We start from the raw sequence: 16,864 nt of genomic DNA, 5'->3' as shown, positions 1-16,864 counted from the left end.
AAAATCGATTTTTTTGTTTTGTGTGTGCGTGCGTATCGACTCTCTGTTTCGACGCACAAGGTGCAAAGAAAGACTGGCTGTTTCACCCTGTTGGTGATGATTACTGCGGTACGATGCAGACTGGTGTTTTTCTTATCCCTTCTCCGTCATCTCCCGTGCTTGCTACCGCTAATATGACATGGTGAAAATCCCTGGACAGCAGCATCTTCTTGCCCTGGCAGAGTAGAGCATCCATGGCGGCGACCGAGCCTTGCACAAGAACCTCATGCTGCCACATCTAGGTCCGACTTTATGGCTGGCTCTGAGGAGGTGTAGGGCGAGGGTTCTTTTGTTTTGCCCGAAAATAAGAGAAAGAACAGAAAGAGAAAAGAAAAGAAAAAGAAAGGTTATCGTATATGGTGTTTGCTGGCTATGTTCTCTGTCGCGTCTCCCGAGACAAAAAGAAAAAGGCCAAGGAAGAACGGAAGCAAGGAAGATGGAGGAAACAAAGAATTGCACGATCAGCCATCTGAAAATCCTCAAATTGTTGATCTCGACTTTGAATCTTCTCGATGACCCAATCAACCGTTCTTCTCTGGACCCTACTTGAGACGCGGACCAAGTGAAGGCCAATTTCACGTCTATCTATCTTTCAGCTATGAGGACTGCAATGGGGATTGTGAGCGCCTCGAGCGGAGCGAGAGACGCGCGGAATTAAAGATTTGCAAAGGACAAGGCGAGTTTTCGTCTTAAGCGAGTTGGCCTTGTTTCTTCACGGCCTGTAGGTAAATTCGAGCTCCTAGCTGTTCTTGTTCCAACGGTTCTTTCAATCTTCCGGTTATTTGCACTTGAGAAACGGGCCAGGTGCGTCCCATGGCATCTCCTACCGCTTTGCTGTCTCCTCAAGGACGCGCTGCATGGGAGCATCGCAGTCTTTGTTATTGTCCGTTGCCTGAGTGAGAGCACGGGTATGTGCTTGCGGCGGCTTTAACCGACGGAGCACGTGGTGGAGCGTGTTTCTACGGGAAAATCTATGAGGCTGTGGGCTACATGTTCTATAGGGCCACCCTTTATTTTCATTATTTTATTAGTATTTTTGTTCTTGCGTTTTTGGGTACTTGGATCTTGTTCGTCTCTTTCGTGCCAAGTTGGCCTGAAGTGAGTGAATATAAGAAGAGACTGTAGATGGTGATGATCTCAGACAGACACGGGCTTCCGTATATCTTGTCTCATTCTACCGCTCGATCATGCTTGGAGTTCAGAGCATCAATTGGCGTGCTGGGAAGCCTGCCTTGGCGTCTTTAATATTCTCAGAGCATCTATGCACCGAATGCCTAAGCGCCATCGTCCTGCGTTAATGCTTCACCGGAATCCGGAATGATCTGCCCGTCACATGTCGCCCGCAGTATCCTGGTGCTCGTGAGTCAGAGGAAGAATTGGGTCACTGAAGTGCTTCCCCCAAAACGACAAGCTGAAAATTTGTTCTCGCTGAGATACACTTCTGTCATTTTTCAGCAGCTCGTATATCGGATGTGCAGCCGGCCACTCGGTCTCTGTAAGACGATTGTGCTGACGGTTTTCCGCCGCCGTCGGGTCTGGCGCGTCAAGGTCGGTTGTTTGTTAGTCATTCTACTTGCCCAGCTCCTCCTGTACGGCAGGTTTCTACATTTTCATCGGACCATGCTGACATGAATCGGCGAGCCGTCCGAACCACCACCACTCAGCCGCAAAGAAAGGCAAAGTCAAATGATGCCCGAAAGACGGATATTGGAGCGACTGTCCATAGCACAAAGCCTCTTTGCCAGCCGAGACCGGGAATGGGGTGCACATTACGCACAGAGTACTTTACTACAACGAACCATTGAAGAGAAAGGGCTCTTTCCAGAATGAGAAGGGCTTCGCCATGACTAGGGCATTTGACAGAGAGAACACTGGGCATGTCAGGCCTGGGTTTTCATTTTATTCTTCTCTTCCCCACTGCATGATTCGTTCCTGACAGACAAATTCGGGTTCGTCGTGCTCGTCGTGCAGAGCCATCCCCATCATCTCCTTTGCCAAAGACACGCGACGGGGATCTACGAAGACTCGAGCATGACGACGAACTGGAGCGTTTTGGACAACCAGGCTGAGCTCAACAACGGGCAATCAAACCAGCATCCTGACCAGCATCGTAAGAGACTCAGATAGCTCTGCCGGGACAGACAGCGCACGAGCAAGATGGCGTCGGTGAAGCAGGAATGGGGGCTTCAGCCGCTCCGGACTACCAGCAGAAAGCTATGGACCAAAGCATTACTGGTTGCTTTTGCCGACGCCTAACCGGGGCTGACACGGACGGCAGGAGAAGGGAGGCGGTTGTGATACCAGTAACCTATTGACTCGACAGAGAGAAAGGCGTCCGAACGGCTCGGGGGGGTGCCCGCACGGACCTCGACCTCGACGACGGCAGCGTTGCAGATCGTGGTCGCCTGGTGGTTTCGAAAAGCGGCGATCGATCTCGCAAGTGCCCGCCTTTTGTTCGGCCGGCAAGATAAGCGACGTTGTTGGGCCCCCCAGCAGAGCAGAGCCGAGCCTCGGGGATCTGCAGTCGAGGCAGGCCGCAAAGGACCCCTCGAAAAGGCAACAAAGGCGGAGAAGAGAGGCGGACAGCTTGCTGCTAATGATGCCCCGCGGGGTCCAGTCTGGTACTTACTTATGGCGTACCTTATGGCACGTAGTTTGGGACTCCAGAGCTTGCCATCGCGTGTCATCTGGTTGGGGGTGAAATCCAGAAAACAGCATCTGCGCGCAGGTTGCCAGCAATTGAGTGAGAGAATGAGCGAGTGAGTGACGTCTGCCGCCAGGAATGATATCATGCCAGCTTATGGGGACGACTGGCATGCATGTGCGTGCAATCAGGCAGAGTGGACGGAACCGTCAGGGGGGGACCAAGCTAAGGCGCCCCCCCCCCCCCCCCATCCCAAGTTGGTGCTCCTCTCATGCCAGACGCCAGGAGCTTAAGGTACCAATATCTGAGGACAATCGTGGAGCGCTGGATCCGGCGGGAGGGCCGGAGTGGGCTTTGTAAATGCACATGCCGGCCAGAACCACAGGCAATCTGCCAACCGCACTCGGTCCTGCCTTGGCTTGGGCATCGCCGTGTCCCTGGCCGACGATCTCTCTCTCTCTCTCTCTGTCTCTCTCTCTCTAAAAGAAGTGCATGTAATTACATGAGCCCCCTGGCCCGCTAATTAAGCTGCTCCTTGGATTGGATCCCTGCTGACTTATCGTCGGCCGCCCGTCAGCTCAAGCTGGTACCTCCCCCATAATCATTAGCGTAGTGTAGGCACTTACCTTAGGCACCGTCGCCTTTCCAGGGGCCCTGGCCTGTGCTGTGTGTCCAGCCTGCTCCTGCTCTGCTCGCACTGCGCCTCCCGCAGCAGCAACAGCACCGACAACACGTCACCGCGAGACATTTCACGATCCTCCACCACCCACGGCCCTGTCTCCGCCCAAGCCTCTTCGTCTGCTGCACGCCCACGACCCTCTTGCCTCTTCATCGCAAGTTCCGGCCGGCGCCGCGCAAGCCTCCGTTCACTCGCATCGCCAGCTGGTCCCACCATAAGCATCAGTCGCCCTCGCCTGTCCGAGGCCGCGCGCGCCAGGCGCCATGAACGCCATCCAGCAAAAGTGTCGGCCCAAGCACCAGGTCCTCGTGCTCAAGTGCTATCCCAGGACCACCAAGGGTGCCGTCGACGTCAAGCCCAACTCGAGCGAGCTGAGCTACCTGCTCTTCTATGCGACCTCGCGCCGCTCAAAGATCCAGAAGGTCGGCCAATTCCTCGAGAAGAAGACGGCCAGCGATGTGTGGCGGCTACGCATTGGGTATGGCGAATACAACCCCCCTCTAGGTGGACTCGTTGAAACAATTCGGCCTGCTGACAGCTTCTCTCCCCCTTCCACAGCAATGTCCAAGTAACCTTGCAGATCCTCGCCGCCCTGATCGAGAAGTCCCCCAAGGACTTGCCCTTGTTCGCGCCCAACGTCCTCAAAGTGCTCGGCTTGATCCTCAGATCCCAGGATCTGACCATGGTCGAGGCTTCCCTCCCCACCTTCGAGATCTTCTGCGAGCACCATGACGCCGCCGCGCTCTTCGCCGACCAGTCATATCTCGAGCAGTACAAGGAGATCACAAAAGTCTACGCCGGCTTTGCCTCGACCGTAAGCTCGCCTACAAAGACGACTCCCAGCAAACCTATTGCCATGAGATGGAGGAGTGTCGGCCTGATGGCGATCAAGAGCATTGCCCAGTCCGACGCCCTATCCTCGGTAGCGGGTCGGCAGCTCGAAATCACTGTGCCGATGGTGCTCGAGAATCTCTGGACAGACAACGAGGACTTTTTGCAGGTCCTCCTCCAGCGGGCAAGCTTGGAGGAGAAGACGGACACCACGACGCCGCTGCGCCGCCGTACCAGCATCTCCACAACTCAGACATCCGAGACTGGCGGCGACACAAACCCCCTAGCCCTCTCCGGCTCCACGAACGACATCGACCGCCTAGCTGAGCAAGACGTGGGTGTCCTCGCAATGCAGTGTCTCAAGCAGATCTTTGTTGTGCCCAACAGAGCGCAAGTGAGCGGTGCCACGAGGGCGCTGATTGAGTTCATCAACGATCGCCTCAAGCAAAACGAGGTTGTCGTCAAGGTCCACCCACACACCGGCCAAGACAAGGGCTGGGCGGTTGCGATATTTGGCCTGGCAGCCAGGTGGGCACCTGTTCAGGACCGCTACATCATCCTTATCACGGCCATGGATGTACTTTCGAAGACACCGCTGACCACCGAGAACGTCAAGCTGCATAATGCTCTGGTCGCAATCGTGGGATCGCTCTTGCGATCAGACGTAAATCTGATCGGCTTGAGCGTCATGGACGTCCTCCTGGGTCTGCTGCAACTCCTCAAGAAGGCCCTCCGTGGTCGAATCAGTAACAGGGCTGATACTGGCGTGGTTGAAGACGAAAAGGCCGGGCAGGCCGACTCGGCTCCTACCGAGCACGATGAGCTGCTGGAACGGATTCAAAAATGTATTGGCTATCTGGCGACACACGTCTACTATGGGGACCAGGTAACGGATATGATGTCCACGATACTATCGTTACTCAGGCTGCATCCTGCTGCGACCGAGACAGCATCTCCCGCTGAGAAGGGCGAGGCGCGCGTTGGTGCTACCGATTCCACCGCCAATCTCTCCGATGACCTGCAGCAGCTTGATAGCCTGTTCGCAGCGGAGGCCGGGAAGGTGTTGGCCCTCAAGGCTATCAAGTCCATCCTTTTAGTCGCCAATTCCAAGGCGAAGGCGGATGGCCGATCAACCTTGAGCAGAAGCAAGGTCCCGCTTCAAGTATGGGAGGGCACCCATTGGTTGCTGCGCGATCCCGATGCCGCAGTACGGGTAGCTTATGCCGATGCCCTGGTCACTTGGCTGGATCGTGAGACAACCCGCCGTGATGCGTCGGCGGCCGATGACGCAAAGCCAAGGGTCGGGCGTGTTGGTCGTCGTGACTCGCCTTTGGGACACGGCACACGCAGAGCAGTGTCCAGCGCCTCCAACCGAGAGCGACCTGCGAGGTTCCCACGGTCTCACTTCCTTCGCCTCCTTCATCTCGCTGCCTACGACAATGCCATGCAGTTCATGGACAGCGAGCCAGATATTGTGTTGCTGCACATTCTTCTGGCTAAACTTGTCGACAAGCTGGGCATCAATGCTGTTAGATTTGGCTTGCCGATGATATTCCGACTACAGGAAGATATCCAGGAGGCCGAGACGCCCTTGCAGAAAGTCCGACTTGGTTGCCTCTGTCACGGATATTTCCTGGCAGTAAGTGTCAAATTCCAGCTAGAAGACTCTATCATTGGCAGGGCCATCCAGGCAGAGATCACACGCAGGCGCAGCAAACAATTCTGGGTCGAGGGGATCCAATTCCCACCACCTACCGTGGAGTTGGCCTTCAAGACGCCACGAGCAGAGTTCTCTCTGCCCAGCCAGAATGTGGAGTCGGAAGCGCTTTTGCCATTCGACGAGCGGTTTCCACTGGTCGAACAGCTTTGTGGTCAGTACCAAGATCGTCCACAATCGCCCTCACTGAGCCCGCCGTCTTCTCCCGGCAGGACGATGGCTCAGCCCGTACTTGGGTCAGCAACCTTGGCAGTTCCCTCGGCGACACAATCTGACCGCGAGCTCCCCAACTATATGCGGGAAGACATGCTTGCAGAATGGTCGCGGGAGGCTACGCTTGCTGCCGTCCAGGAGGGCAGCAAGTCTGCATCCCTGAGCGGCTCCAAAACTGGTACTGCCAGCCGTTTTGGGGGCAACGGTCTACATCCCAATGGGTATGCTAGCAGCAGACCGCCCTCGGCGTACGCTCAGAACAGCATACGACCTCTGTCACATGTTGGCGCCTCGCACATCGCTGCCCTCCGGAAGTCGAGTCTGCCGAGTCGCGGGTCAACAAGAAGCCAGTCCCCGCGCGGACAAGTGGCCTCGGTTGACCAATTGAAGTCGGTCCTGAGTGGAGAGTCTGTCAGGCCGTCCACTTTCAACGTAGCTTCATCAGAGGATGATGACAGCGACAGCATGGCCAGCCACGACTTCGCACCATCTGAGTTTTCAGTCAGTGAGGGATCTCCAGAAGTAGGACGAGCTAATGGCGATGGCTTGACACGTACACGCTCAAAGTCGAGTATCCGCAAATCAAACGGAGAGGACGGCGGACCGCTCTCATCAAACCCTACAATCACGGCCCAGGAGGACTTGGATGGCGGCGTGCCGCCTGTGCCCCCTTTGCCCTCCGGCGTGACTGGTGTTTCCCCAGTACCAGCAACAGCCGACGCAGTACAGGCTTCGAGCCCTGTTTCACAGCAGCAAAGGCCCAAGACCGGCAGGAGAAGCATCAAATCCCGGGCGGGTGAGGGCAATGGCGGACTCAATGGCGGACTCGGATCCGAGAGTGGTAACGCGATGGACTTGCAATCCTTGCTGAAGGGGATCGACAGCAAGTCCCGAGAACATACAATTGGCAGCCTGACGAAGCCGCCGTATTGAAGTACATAATCTGTTGTACATCATTCATGGAAGTTGGCGTACATAAATCCGCAGAGTGCGACGGAAACTTGGGTGGCCAGCGAGTAGCCCCCATGCATGCACGACGAACCAGAAGGAAAAAAAAAAGAGAGAGGGTGACATTGCACACATAGGCAAACAAGAAACGACATATATAGACTTGACCCGCGCGGCCGCACGGCATTGCAGCGAAGGAGTCCGGGGGGAGAAACGCTCTTCAGCAGAGCGGCGGCATACCTAATATTCTCTCATGTACAGCGCGAAGGAGAAGAAGAAGAAGAAGAAGAAGAAAAGGAAATACACAATGGCTTGCAGATCTTGCCTGCTTGCTTGCTCATGCTTCATGTTTCTTCCATGTCTGACTTGACGCCGAGACTTCCTCCCCGGGCTCGCGTGATGATTATATGCTTGCTTCTTGTGCTGTCAACCTCCCGTGCTCATGCTCGTGCTCGCGCACGCTCGTATTGACAGCTGCGTAGTACAACGACAGCTGCGTGGCGATACCAATGAGACGAACACCGTGTGCATGAATGGCCGGGCAGGCAGCCTTCCCAAGCGCTTAGTTGTTCTGGGACACCTGCTTGTGTGACGGTCGCAAATGAAACGGGAGTCGCGTTAAAGAAAGGGTTTTGAGAATGGAGCAGTGTCTAATTATCACGATTCCACAAAAATCAACCCTAAGCCAAAAATATTTCATGCTTGATTTCATATTGCTATACAGCTGGGCGAGTTTTAACCAGCTTCGCTAGATCAAAATTACATATACAATAACATGACCAACTATCCAAGCCTTCCGAGTTACTACTGACTTGGTTCATCAAACTCAAAACGCTCCATTCAGACAGAGGTCGAACTTCTCGGCCACAAACGCCGTCCCGGTACAAACTCTTTCTGCTGGTGCCCGACGACGGACTGCTGCCATGTGGGTGCACTAGTCATTTTGCAGGATTGCAATTCCAAGCCCTGAAGTCACGGCTACTTAAATGAAAGAGCCTCATCTTGGCTAAACATCACAGGGCATCTCAACGCTTTCCACTCAAGGCAGACGACCCGGCAGTCTTCTTCCTCAGATTGCCCTGGCTGCCCCACGCGCCAGCCGACTTCTTTAGTCTGTTGCCCAAGGAAATCCGGGCTGCGGACAGCGGCTGCTGCTGCTGGTGGGCAGCATAGCCTGCTGCGGACGATGAGGAGCCCAGGCCACCGCTGTCATCTAGAGGCTTCCCTTGGCCGTCTGTCAGGGGTAGTTGGGATCCGCTCGCCACGTTCTCCCACTCCATGACGCTTGACACGGTAGGGCTTGCGATGGACATGCGACGGACGCCGTGGTTGTAGGATGGATCCCCTATAGTGGTAGTTGTGTTCAAGGACCCGAGATCGTCCGAAACTTTCCGCGTCTTTCCCTGCCGCAGGGCGCCAATCATGACGGTCCACGACTCTACAGTGCTGTTGCAAGCTTCCTCGATGCAGTTGCAGTCGTCGCCCGCGGGACACTCAGTTTCACCCGCGGCATACCATTCGGCGAGGCAGCAGTCATGGCTGGCGCACCCACAGCCCAGGCAGGGCGGGTAGAGCGCCGTGATGGGCTCGTGGCAGAAGACGCAAAAGAGCTGTGTCTGTGTGCGCTTGCAGCGCTCGCAGGTTCCCACCGCACCGCCCGCTGTCGCGTACGACTCGGTGTGCCGCACAGGATCCAGATGAATCTCGTGGCGCCAGCATATTCCCGTGACATCGATGCCCACTTCGGAGTCGACGATTCTCTCAAGCATTTCCTTCTTGCGTAGGACGAGGGGCGAGCTCGTCTCCGCATGACCAGATGACAAGTGGTTCAGGCTTTCGCTGCTCTGATAAGACTCGCGGAAGTCGCCACGACCAGAAGTACCGAAGGAGGAGCTCGAGGAATGTATGGAAGTGTCTTGCTTCAAGACGTTGAACTTCATGATCTCGAGCCGAGCGAGGGGTTGTTCCCACATGAGCAACATCTCAGCGTAGGCATATCGATAGCCAGCATACAGGTGTTCCCGCGAATGCTCTAAGAATGGGACGCTCAGCCAGCCATCATCGTCGAAGATAGCCTGATCCTCCAGCTCAGTGGAAATGCCATAACACACGTATGGCAGCAGGTCATCCTTGCGCGGCTCATCATCAGAAACCGAATTCCGAGCCGTGTTCGAGGGCTCGAATGTCGGACTTGGACCAATAACGGTCGAGCCGCCCCAGGTCACGTTCATGTTTGGGGTAAGGTTAGCGAGCAAATTGTCACCTGGACTTGGGCGCTTTCGTGTTGGTGGTGATGACGAAACCACATTGGCGAATGGACGTGGGAAGTTGGCCGCAAAGCCCGAAGCTGTAGAGAGAGCCGTGTTGGCCCGGCGGAACATCCTGTTGTCCGGAGATGTCGACAAGCTATGAGTCGGATCTCCTTCACCCGGCGTCCTCGAGGGAGGCGTCTCCCCGCAAGAATACGAGTTTGGCTCGGTGCTCCATTGGGCGCCGTCTGAGCCATAAGAACCGACAACGCGAGTCGGAGTATGAGCGATCTTGGGGGTGCCTGCTGCCGACGTAGCTTGGCTCTTGTAGTTGCTGTTCGTTACCCACAAAGAGGCATCGGCCGGGAAATAGTCGAGAGAGAAAGCGGGGGCCTTCATGGGCAATGGCGTTTCTGGCTGGGTCAGGTGAGACTCAGCGTATGCTACACTGTCCTCAGTTGACGACTCTCCGAAGATACATGAAAGCATGGCCAGCATCTGGATGTCGGCTTGGAGCTCGAAGTACACGAAGAGATCAGTAATCAGATCTTTGGCAAGGGGATGCTGGCCCCATTTTACTCGGCCGGTGAGTTTGTTCTTCTCCCATTCGTTTGGCGATGATTCGTCTGTGCCAAACCGGGACACGGCGTCTCTGGCAATGACAAGCATAGAGTCATGCATCTGCGAGGCTTCAACCCACTCCAGAGGTATCGCTTTTCGAAGCAAGAGAGCCGCATACTTCCAGACATCAACAAGATCTGATCTCCCATACTTCTGCACCACAAGCGCATTATGTTCACACACTTCCTCGCCATCGCCAAAGATGCGATACTCATGCGCGAACTCTTTTTGGGACGGAAGCTCGCCTGCAATGTTGTGGAGGGCGATGACATTCTTGGACTTGCCCAAACGTCGGCGGCTTGTGCCAGTACCCGTGCCGGTGCCGACCCCGGTACCTCCTCCGCTTGAGTGCATTGAATAGGTGCCACTGAAAGTTTTGCGAAAGCGCCGTCCAGGGAGATACCACATGTTGATTTTGTGCATATACGTGGTCTCAGAATCGCTTGAGCTCGACGATGACACATCCGTTTCTTCAGAATCTGACTGGTCGTCTGTGGCCGATACCTCATCGTTCATAAATCGGCTACGAGGCGTTGCAAACTCTTGAGCCAATCTGCCGAAGCCAGCAAACTGCGGCTCGTTTCTCGAGCGGTCCTTACCAGCTTCACCTGGTGCCGAAAGATACATTGCTCTGGCCTTCTCTTCCTTAGTCGGGAAGAAACATACAAGCGTGCCGTTGTTGGCAAACCGAGCCCCGCATGTCCGGGGCACCGGCGTCCGGTTTGCAGGCGTCAGTGTGGCATCGAGTTCTACGCTGGCTGTGAGATCCTGGGAAAGCGAGGTTACGCCTTCAGCAGGGACGTCCTCGTCTTCCTCACTGGAGCTTTCGTCCGCAAGTCCGTCAACGTCATCATCAAGGTCTTTGACGTTCTTGAAGAAAGCATCGCTGTTGGACAAGTCTGTCTCGCCCAGGAGATAGCTGAAGCCGACCTCCAAGCAGTTTTGACGCCTCCGGGCAAACTGGCTAGCGAGTTGATTGACTTCATGGTCGACCTTCTTATACGTTTGCTCGTCCATCAAAGCCGTCTTCTCGACGAGGAACTTAGGGGCCTTGGACTTTGGATAGCCATGAGGGATGTCAACCTTGACCTTGATATAGATTGTGTCCCCATCGGCACCCCAGGGCCCCTGGAGAGAGGCTTTCAAGGTGAGCTCGTCCATGTCAACATTGTCCCACTGTACGTTTGGAAGCTGTTGATTCACACGAATGATCTCATCCTGTATGGTTTCTGGCTCACCCCAATGTTGATCGTGGAAATTGGGGCTGAACATTGTCGAATCCTTGGACTCCTTCCGTTGCGGAGACCGTGGCAGAGGTATTGGCTTCTTCTTACTCATGGTAATACCCTTCATCCAACCCAGTTGATCACGGCCACGATCACCGCCTTTCCCAGCGGACGATTTTGCCTTCATTGCTGGGCCCTTCCACGAAGGCGCTGAACCGCCCCATGGATTTCGAGAGGACATGGTCTGCATACCCATGGTGAGAGCGCTGCGCCTGTATTGGCTGTTTCTACTTCCAGGCCGCGAGTCGCTCATCTTGGAAGACGCGCGCTCCTTTGCAGAGTGGTCGTCCACGGCCCGGAACGTCTTGTAGGTGGCGCCCTTCCTAGTAATGTTGAAATTGCTTTCGGGGATACTGCCCTTGACATAGCCAACAGCCTCAAGAACATCAGGCTCCATAGGCTGCAGCCTCAGCGCGTTGTCATCACCCCAAGTGACAAGCTGGAACTCGCGTTGGTCGGTGCCGTCCTCGGCAATCCCACCACGAGCCCTCCACAGGAATTCTTTTGCCTTGTGGTCCTCCCCATGGCCCTCGAAAACCTTGACTGGGTGGCTGTGGTTGTGCGTACCGCCGTCAACATTGAGTCCACAATCATAGAGGTGGAGGTTTCCAGGCTCGTTCTGGGGCATGGCCAAAAGTCCACGCCCAAATGGTGTGAATCGTGCCCGCCACACGGGGAAATCCGTCTTGATGACACTGACGGGTGCGTCGGCGGATTCGTAATTCCACAGCTTGATGCGCTTGTCCAGCGAGCAAGTTGCGAGGGTCTTCGAGCAGGTCCGATGCCAGTCGATGCCGTAGATCTTGGAGGTATGCGCGCTTATCGACTTTACCGGCTCAGAAGGCTTCCTCTCATCCCATACGTGGAGCCATCTGTCATGGGACGAGGCCAGTGTGAAAGGGTCCTGCCGGTTGAATTTAACCTGTGTCGCGCCTGCGAACCAATCGCAAAAGGTGATGGCAGGCTGGCGTGGTCGTCGCAGGTCCCAGCAGTGCACATACCCATCTACGGAACACGTTGCGAGCAGATCCGGATGATGTGCCGAGAAGTTAATGTCTGTGATAGCCCGACTGTGCCCCTGAAGCGAGTGCTCGATTGCACCCGTAGGCGAGTCATCTCTCAAGTTGAGGTTCCATACAAGACATCGGTGATTAGCTGTGGAGGCGACCCAATAGTCGCGCGCTGCAAATGGTGACCATTGGACGTCTACCACCAGCCACGGGAGACCGTGACTGCTCAAGCGGCGTGGCCGACTGTATGGGGAGTCAAGATCGATAATGGCAAGACCCTCGGGACTATGAACATGTGAGCATGTGTCTTTGGAGACGTGAGGGATTGCGCGACGAAGCTTACGACGCAAGAGCGACATCTCTGCCTGATGGTGAGATGGTCGCCGAGCCGACCAGTCCATCAACATGAAAGCTGCCATGAGAGTCGAAAGTGTCACTGTCGAAAGCAGACTTTATAGGTTTGGTCTTGCCTTTCTTCGAGGACTCCCACGTCTGCACCACAGAAGATGGCATTTTCGAACGATCGAGTCGAGCGTGGAGCCGTGGAGCCGTCGTCAGCAGCACAGCCAGTTGCTGTCTGCTCTATGTCACGTCAGGGCGGCATTACCTGGGCTCGGAGCGTCCGTTCGCTGAGGGTCCTTGTCGGCAAAGGGCTTTCCCCCTAGCGAGGTCTATACTGCCAAGGGTCGAGACGGTGATGGCGCCTCGAGAGATTGCCAGGCTTGATGTCACTTGTCGCGATTCACATGTAGAGGTCGAGCGGCGACCCAGATGCATTGAACAGTATGCGACACGTCCACGCGAGGAAGGGCACTGTGCTTGATACAGTGTGCGCTGCCGACAGGACACTGTTGCACTCCCAGGTCTACGGCTCTGCAAATCGGGCTAAGTACGTCAACCCCGCCCCCTCCAGCAGGAACAGGGAGCAGCAACAGCAAGCAAGCTCCTTATCGGCAGTGTATGCATTACAGCCGGGCTATGCTCGATACATCCTGGGCTCGCCCTCTTTGACGTCGTGATCAACACTCGACAACCTCACGCTAAACATTACCAGATTCTATTCTCGACATCAGCGAGCTGGGAACATCCACCAGCCTTTGCGACCCAACATTTCCCATCTATCCAGACGTCATCCACGAACCGACATCTCATCAAACTGCCAGCGAAGTGTGTCCAGCTGAGGGTAGATTAGCCTTCATTCTAGCCAAGTCCCGCTCGATCGCACTTGCCAGAGCACTTCATAACCCGATTTACACACATTACAACATGGCGCTCCCGAAGCGAATCATAAAGGAGACCGAAAGGCTCATCTCCGAACCGTACGAGCTGTGCGCCTCTTAACGATGGTCAAAGGTGAAAACTAACAGCGCGTGCAGGGTCCCTGGAATCAGCGCTGTGCCTCACGAGGACAACCTCAGATACTTTGACGTCGAAATCCACGGCCCATCAGGCTCCCCATACGAAGGTGCGCTGCTGCAACGTCCCGCGTCCTAGCTCCGAGGACAACAAGCCTCACCAGCTTCGAACCTAACAGGTGCTTAAATGGCAGGTGGCATTTTCAAGCTCGAGCTCTTCCTCACAGACGACTACCCGATGGTCCCGCCCAAGATCCGGTTTCTCACCAAAATCTACCACCCAAACGTGGACAAGCTCGGGCGGATCTGTCTTGACGTGTTGAAGAGTAAGTTTGTCGTCCGCAAATAAGACACCTCGCCCCCCATGAGTACAGACCAGAGATGTTAATGAACGGTTCATCACCACAGATAACTGGTCGCCCGCCCTTCAGATTCGAACGATCCTCCTGTCGATCCAGGCCCTCCTCGGAGCTCCCAACCCAGACGACCCGCTTGCCGCTGATGTAGCAAAGAGCTGGAAAGAGGACGAGAACAAGGCTATCGCAACAGCCAAGGAGTGGACACAGCAGTATGCGAAGCCTTAGAGAGCGGGTACGGAGGATGCGACGACTGGAGAGCCGCCTCGTTCCGGCAGGATTTCGCGTTTGTCCGGCAGGGTGGAGGATGCTCGTCACAAGTGACGTCTAGGTCCAGGTCGGACAAGTCATGCCGGCAAGCTGATGCATTGTCGGAGAAGGCTTCAGTATAGAGACAGGATTGGGTGCAAGCTTGTGCTCGGCGCTGGGAAAGGCCACGACGCTTTGCTGTATATTTGTGTTCCACGGCGCCGTTCCTGGTATCGCACATGACAATTGCTCCGGAGTCGGGGATTCTGAGACCATTACGAATTTGATGATAAGACCAATGTCATGAATGCCTCGCCCTTTGGATTACCTCATTATTGTTATTGTGAAGAGCCCACGCAGCGTCGGCGGAGCCTGGTTTATTCATTGCCAAAATATCAAGGCCTGCCTATTCGGCTTCCTACGTTTCGCCAAACACAAAAACGCCCTTTCCAGCGCGGAATCCCTCGAGTGTACCCTGCACAGCGTCTCGCAGCACTCCCTCCTCGGTCTCCCAGCTCCAGGGGACCTCTACGGTAGGGACGTCCTTGAACTTGCCCTCCCTGATGAGATCCAGAATCTCGTTGACGGTCCTCTCCTTTGCCGCCACATCCCGGTCCGCCCAGCGACTCAGCCAGAATCCCAAGAACCGGATATTCTTGAAGATTAGCAAGCCCGTGGGCAGCGCGACCGGCTGCCTCGACATGCCGCCGTACGTGACCACGGCGCCTCCGGGGCCGAGCGTCTTGGCAATCGTCTGCGCGGACTTGCCGCCGACGCAGTTCATGCCCAGCTTGATGCCCTCGCGGCTGCCCCGGGTCCACTGGGCCACCATGTCCTTGAACTCCCTGCTGAGGAACTCGTCCTCGGTGACGACGTGCGTCGCGCCCAGCGCGGCCAGCTCGTCCTTGAGCTCCTGCGTCTTCTCGGGCGAGTCGCGCGCCCGGACGACGTTGATGCTGCGGTAACCCCACAGCCTGCCGAGCTGGATCGCCGCGCGGCCGACGCCGCTGTTGGCGCCGTTCTGGATGAACCAGTCGCCCTCCCGCAGCGCGGGCTCCGCAAAGTCGCGCAGCATGCGGTACGCTGAGCACGGGTTGACAAACGCCGTGGCGGCCTGCGTCGGGTTCAGACCTTGCTTGTTGACCCGGAGCACGTCGCCCTCCAGGGCCAGCGCGTGCGTGCGCCACGTGCCGAACCCGGTCTTGGCGGGGATCACCCAGTCGCCCCTGGACACCTTGAGGTCGGGCGAGGAGACGTTGACGACCTCGAACACGGCCTCGTTGCCGGGGATCACGGACGGCTCCGTGGTGCCGATGAGGGGCGAGAATGTCGGCTTCACGCCGTACGTGCCCTGGATCGTGTTGACGTCGGCCGGGTTGATGGACGAGGCGAGCGTCCGCAGCAGGACCGTCGACTGCGGGAAAGATGGCGAGATGGAGTGCGTATGTAGCCTGTCGTAGGAATCAGTGCTGTCAGCATCATGATTGCCGAGGCTGCGAAGATAAAACAAAATCGTGATATGTCGTCTTGGAGATATCACTGCCCGTAAGTGCCCAGGCAATTCAAGTCAGGGGGACATACTTGAGCACGTCCTTTGGCTCGCCATATTTGCTATAAACGAGCGACTTGGCCTGCGTGTAGCCATACGGACCCGACTTGTGGCGGACAGGCTCCCACGCTCCAAGCCTTTGTGCTGTGGTACTTGTCTGTTGTGGTCTCCCGGCTTGTCGCAAGAGCGCCGATGTGCCGCGTGCAGCCGCGGGGCTGAGGCGCTTTATCGAGTTCATGGCCTATTCGCCGATTCGCTGCGTCTAGTCGATGCGTCGATTGTGAACGGGCGTACTTTATTGAAGGCCGCCTGGGCCGCTGTCGTACTGCGGACAACGAAAGGTTTGGATTGCTCCTCGATCTTATGGGTGCAGAGCTCGGCTGCTACGATTAAAACGAATGGAGCTCCAAGGCTGGGCCGACCAGTGACGTTTTCCTGACACACCTCCAAGAATGGCCCCATATTCCGGGGAAACGGGACTGCCACCCCCACTGGAGCTACAGCATCCGAACCACCGTCACAATGCAGACGGCGTCTTGAGCGGGTTGTCTTCTCAGTATACTGCCCTGGGCGCAGAAAATCGGAAAAAGCCGTCGGTTCCGGCAATGCTGCCAATGCGTGGGCAACCTCAGCCATTGCACGTCGACGGGTGTTCTGCATGCACAGTTTGGTTGAAAATAAAATAAAAACCCGCCAAACTTTGATTCCCGCAAAGCCGAAGAAGACCTGGCTCACCGGTCTGGGCACGAGGCTTCATGTGCACAACAAGGACAACCAGATCAAGATATAGAGTCAAGCTCCTAAGATGGAACTCGGTATGAGGAAATCCCGTATTTTATGGAAGCCAAGCATGGACATTCCCGGCTGGATTGTGTACCGCTTGCCGCTCTGTGTCAGAGGGCATCTCCCCCAACTAGACCATTATACATTGAGAAGGAGAGAGAGAGTGTGTGTGATGAATATCAAAGACAAGAAGAGCATAATGCATGAATTTTGGGCATGCCAATATCTGGAGTAAACGTCGTGAGATGCAGACAACCGGACAGAGAAAACATCCGACTGGGTGTGATGGTGTATGTGAGCTCATACATGAGCTGGGTATCAAAAGTGTTTGCACT

At 55.8% G+C, this 16,864-nt stretch overlaps 4 protein-coding genes across 4 annotated transcripts; 2 read left to right on the top strand and 2 right to left on the bottom strand.

Moving 5' to 3' along the window:
* Positions 1–3,454: 3,454 nt before the first annotated feature.
* On the top strand, positions 3,455–7,497 carry B0I36DRAFT_283000 (uncharacterized protein). The gene is made up of 2 exons (XM_046151532.1): positions 3,455–3,840; positions 3,921–7,497. Exons 1-2 carry the CDS (start codon positions 3,626–3,628, stop codon positions 7,054–7,056), a joined length of 3,351 nt encoding a protein of 1,116 aa, XP_046016432.1. The 5' UTR covers positions 3,455–3,625; the 3' UTR covers positions 7,057–7,497.
* A 599-nt stretch (positions 7,498–8,096) lies between these two features.
* On the bottom strand, positions 8,097–12,750 carry B0I36DRAFT_237648 (uncharacterized protein; the record flags this gene model as incomplete). Its single annotated transcript, XM_046149546.1, has 2 exons — positions 8,097–12,522; positions 12,581–12,750. The coding sequence occupies 2 exons, from the start codon at positions 12,748–12,750 to the stop codon at positions 8,097–8,099; spliced, it is 4,596 nt and encodes a 1,531-aa protein (XP_046016431.1).
* Positions 12,751–13,160: 410 nt separating this feature from the next.
* B0I36DRAFT_380537 (ubiquitin-conjugating enzyme/RWD-like protein) lies at positions 13,161–14,515 on the top strand. The gene is made up of 4 exons (XM_046160820.1): positions 13,161–13,556; positions 13,614–13,702; positions 13,787–13,918; positions 14,001–14,515. Exons 1-4 carry the CDS (start codon positions 13,504–13,506, stop codon positions 14,174–14,176), a joined length of 450 nt encoding a protein of 149 aa, XP_046016430.1. The 5' UTR covers positions 13,161–13,503; the 3' UTR covers positions 14,177–14,515.
* B0I36DRAFT_313747 (zinc-binding dehydrogenase) lies at positions 14,516–16,143 on the bottom strand. Its single transcript, XM_046152669.1, has 2 exons — positions 15,779–16,143; positions 14,516–15,648 (listed from the first exon to the last, which is right to left on the bottom strand). Exons 1-2 carry the CDS (start codon positions 15,982–15,984, stop codon positions 14,616–14,618), a joined length of 1,239 nt encoding a protein of 412 aa, XP_046016429.1. The 5' UTR covers positions 15,985–16,143; the 3' UTR covers positions 14,516–14,615.
* Between the last annotated feature and the right edge of the window lie 721 nt (positions 16,144–16,864).

Source organism: Microdochium trichocladiopsis (assembly GCF_020744255.1).
Source record: "Microdochium trichocladiopsis strain MPI-CAGE-CH-0230 chromosome Unknown B0I36scaffold_2, whole genome shotgun sequence".
NCBI classification, from domain to species: domain Eukaryota; kingdom Fungi; phylum Ascomycota; class Sordariomycetes; order Xylariales; family Microdochiaceae; genus Microdochium; species Microdochium trichocladiopsis.
This window is presented reverse-complemented; position numbering and strand designations above follow the sequence as displayed.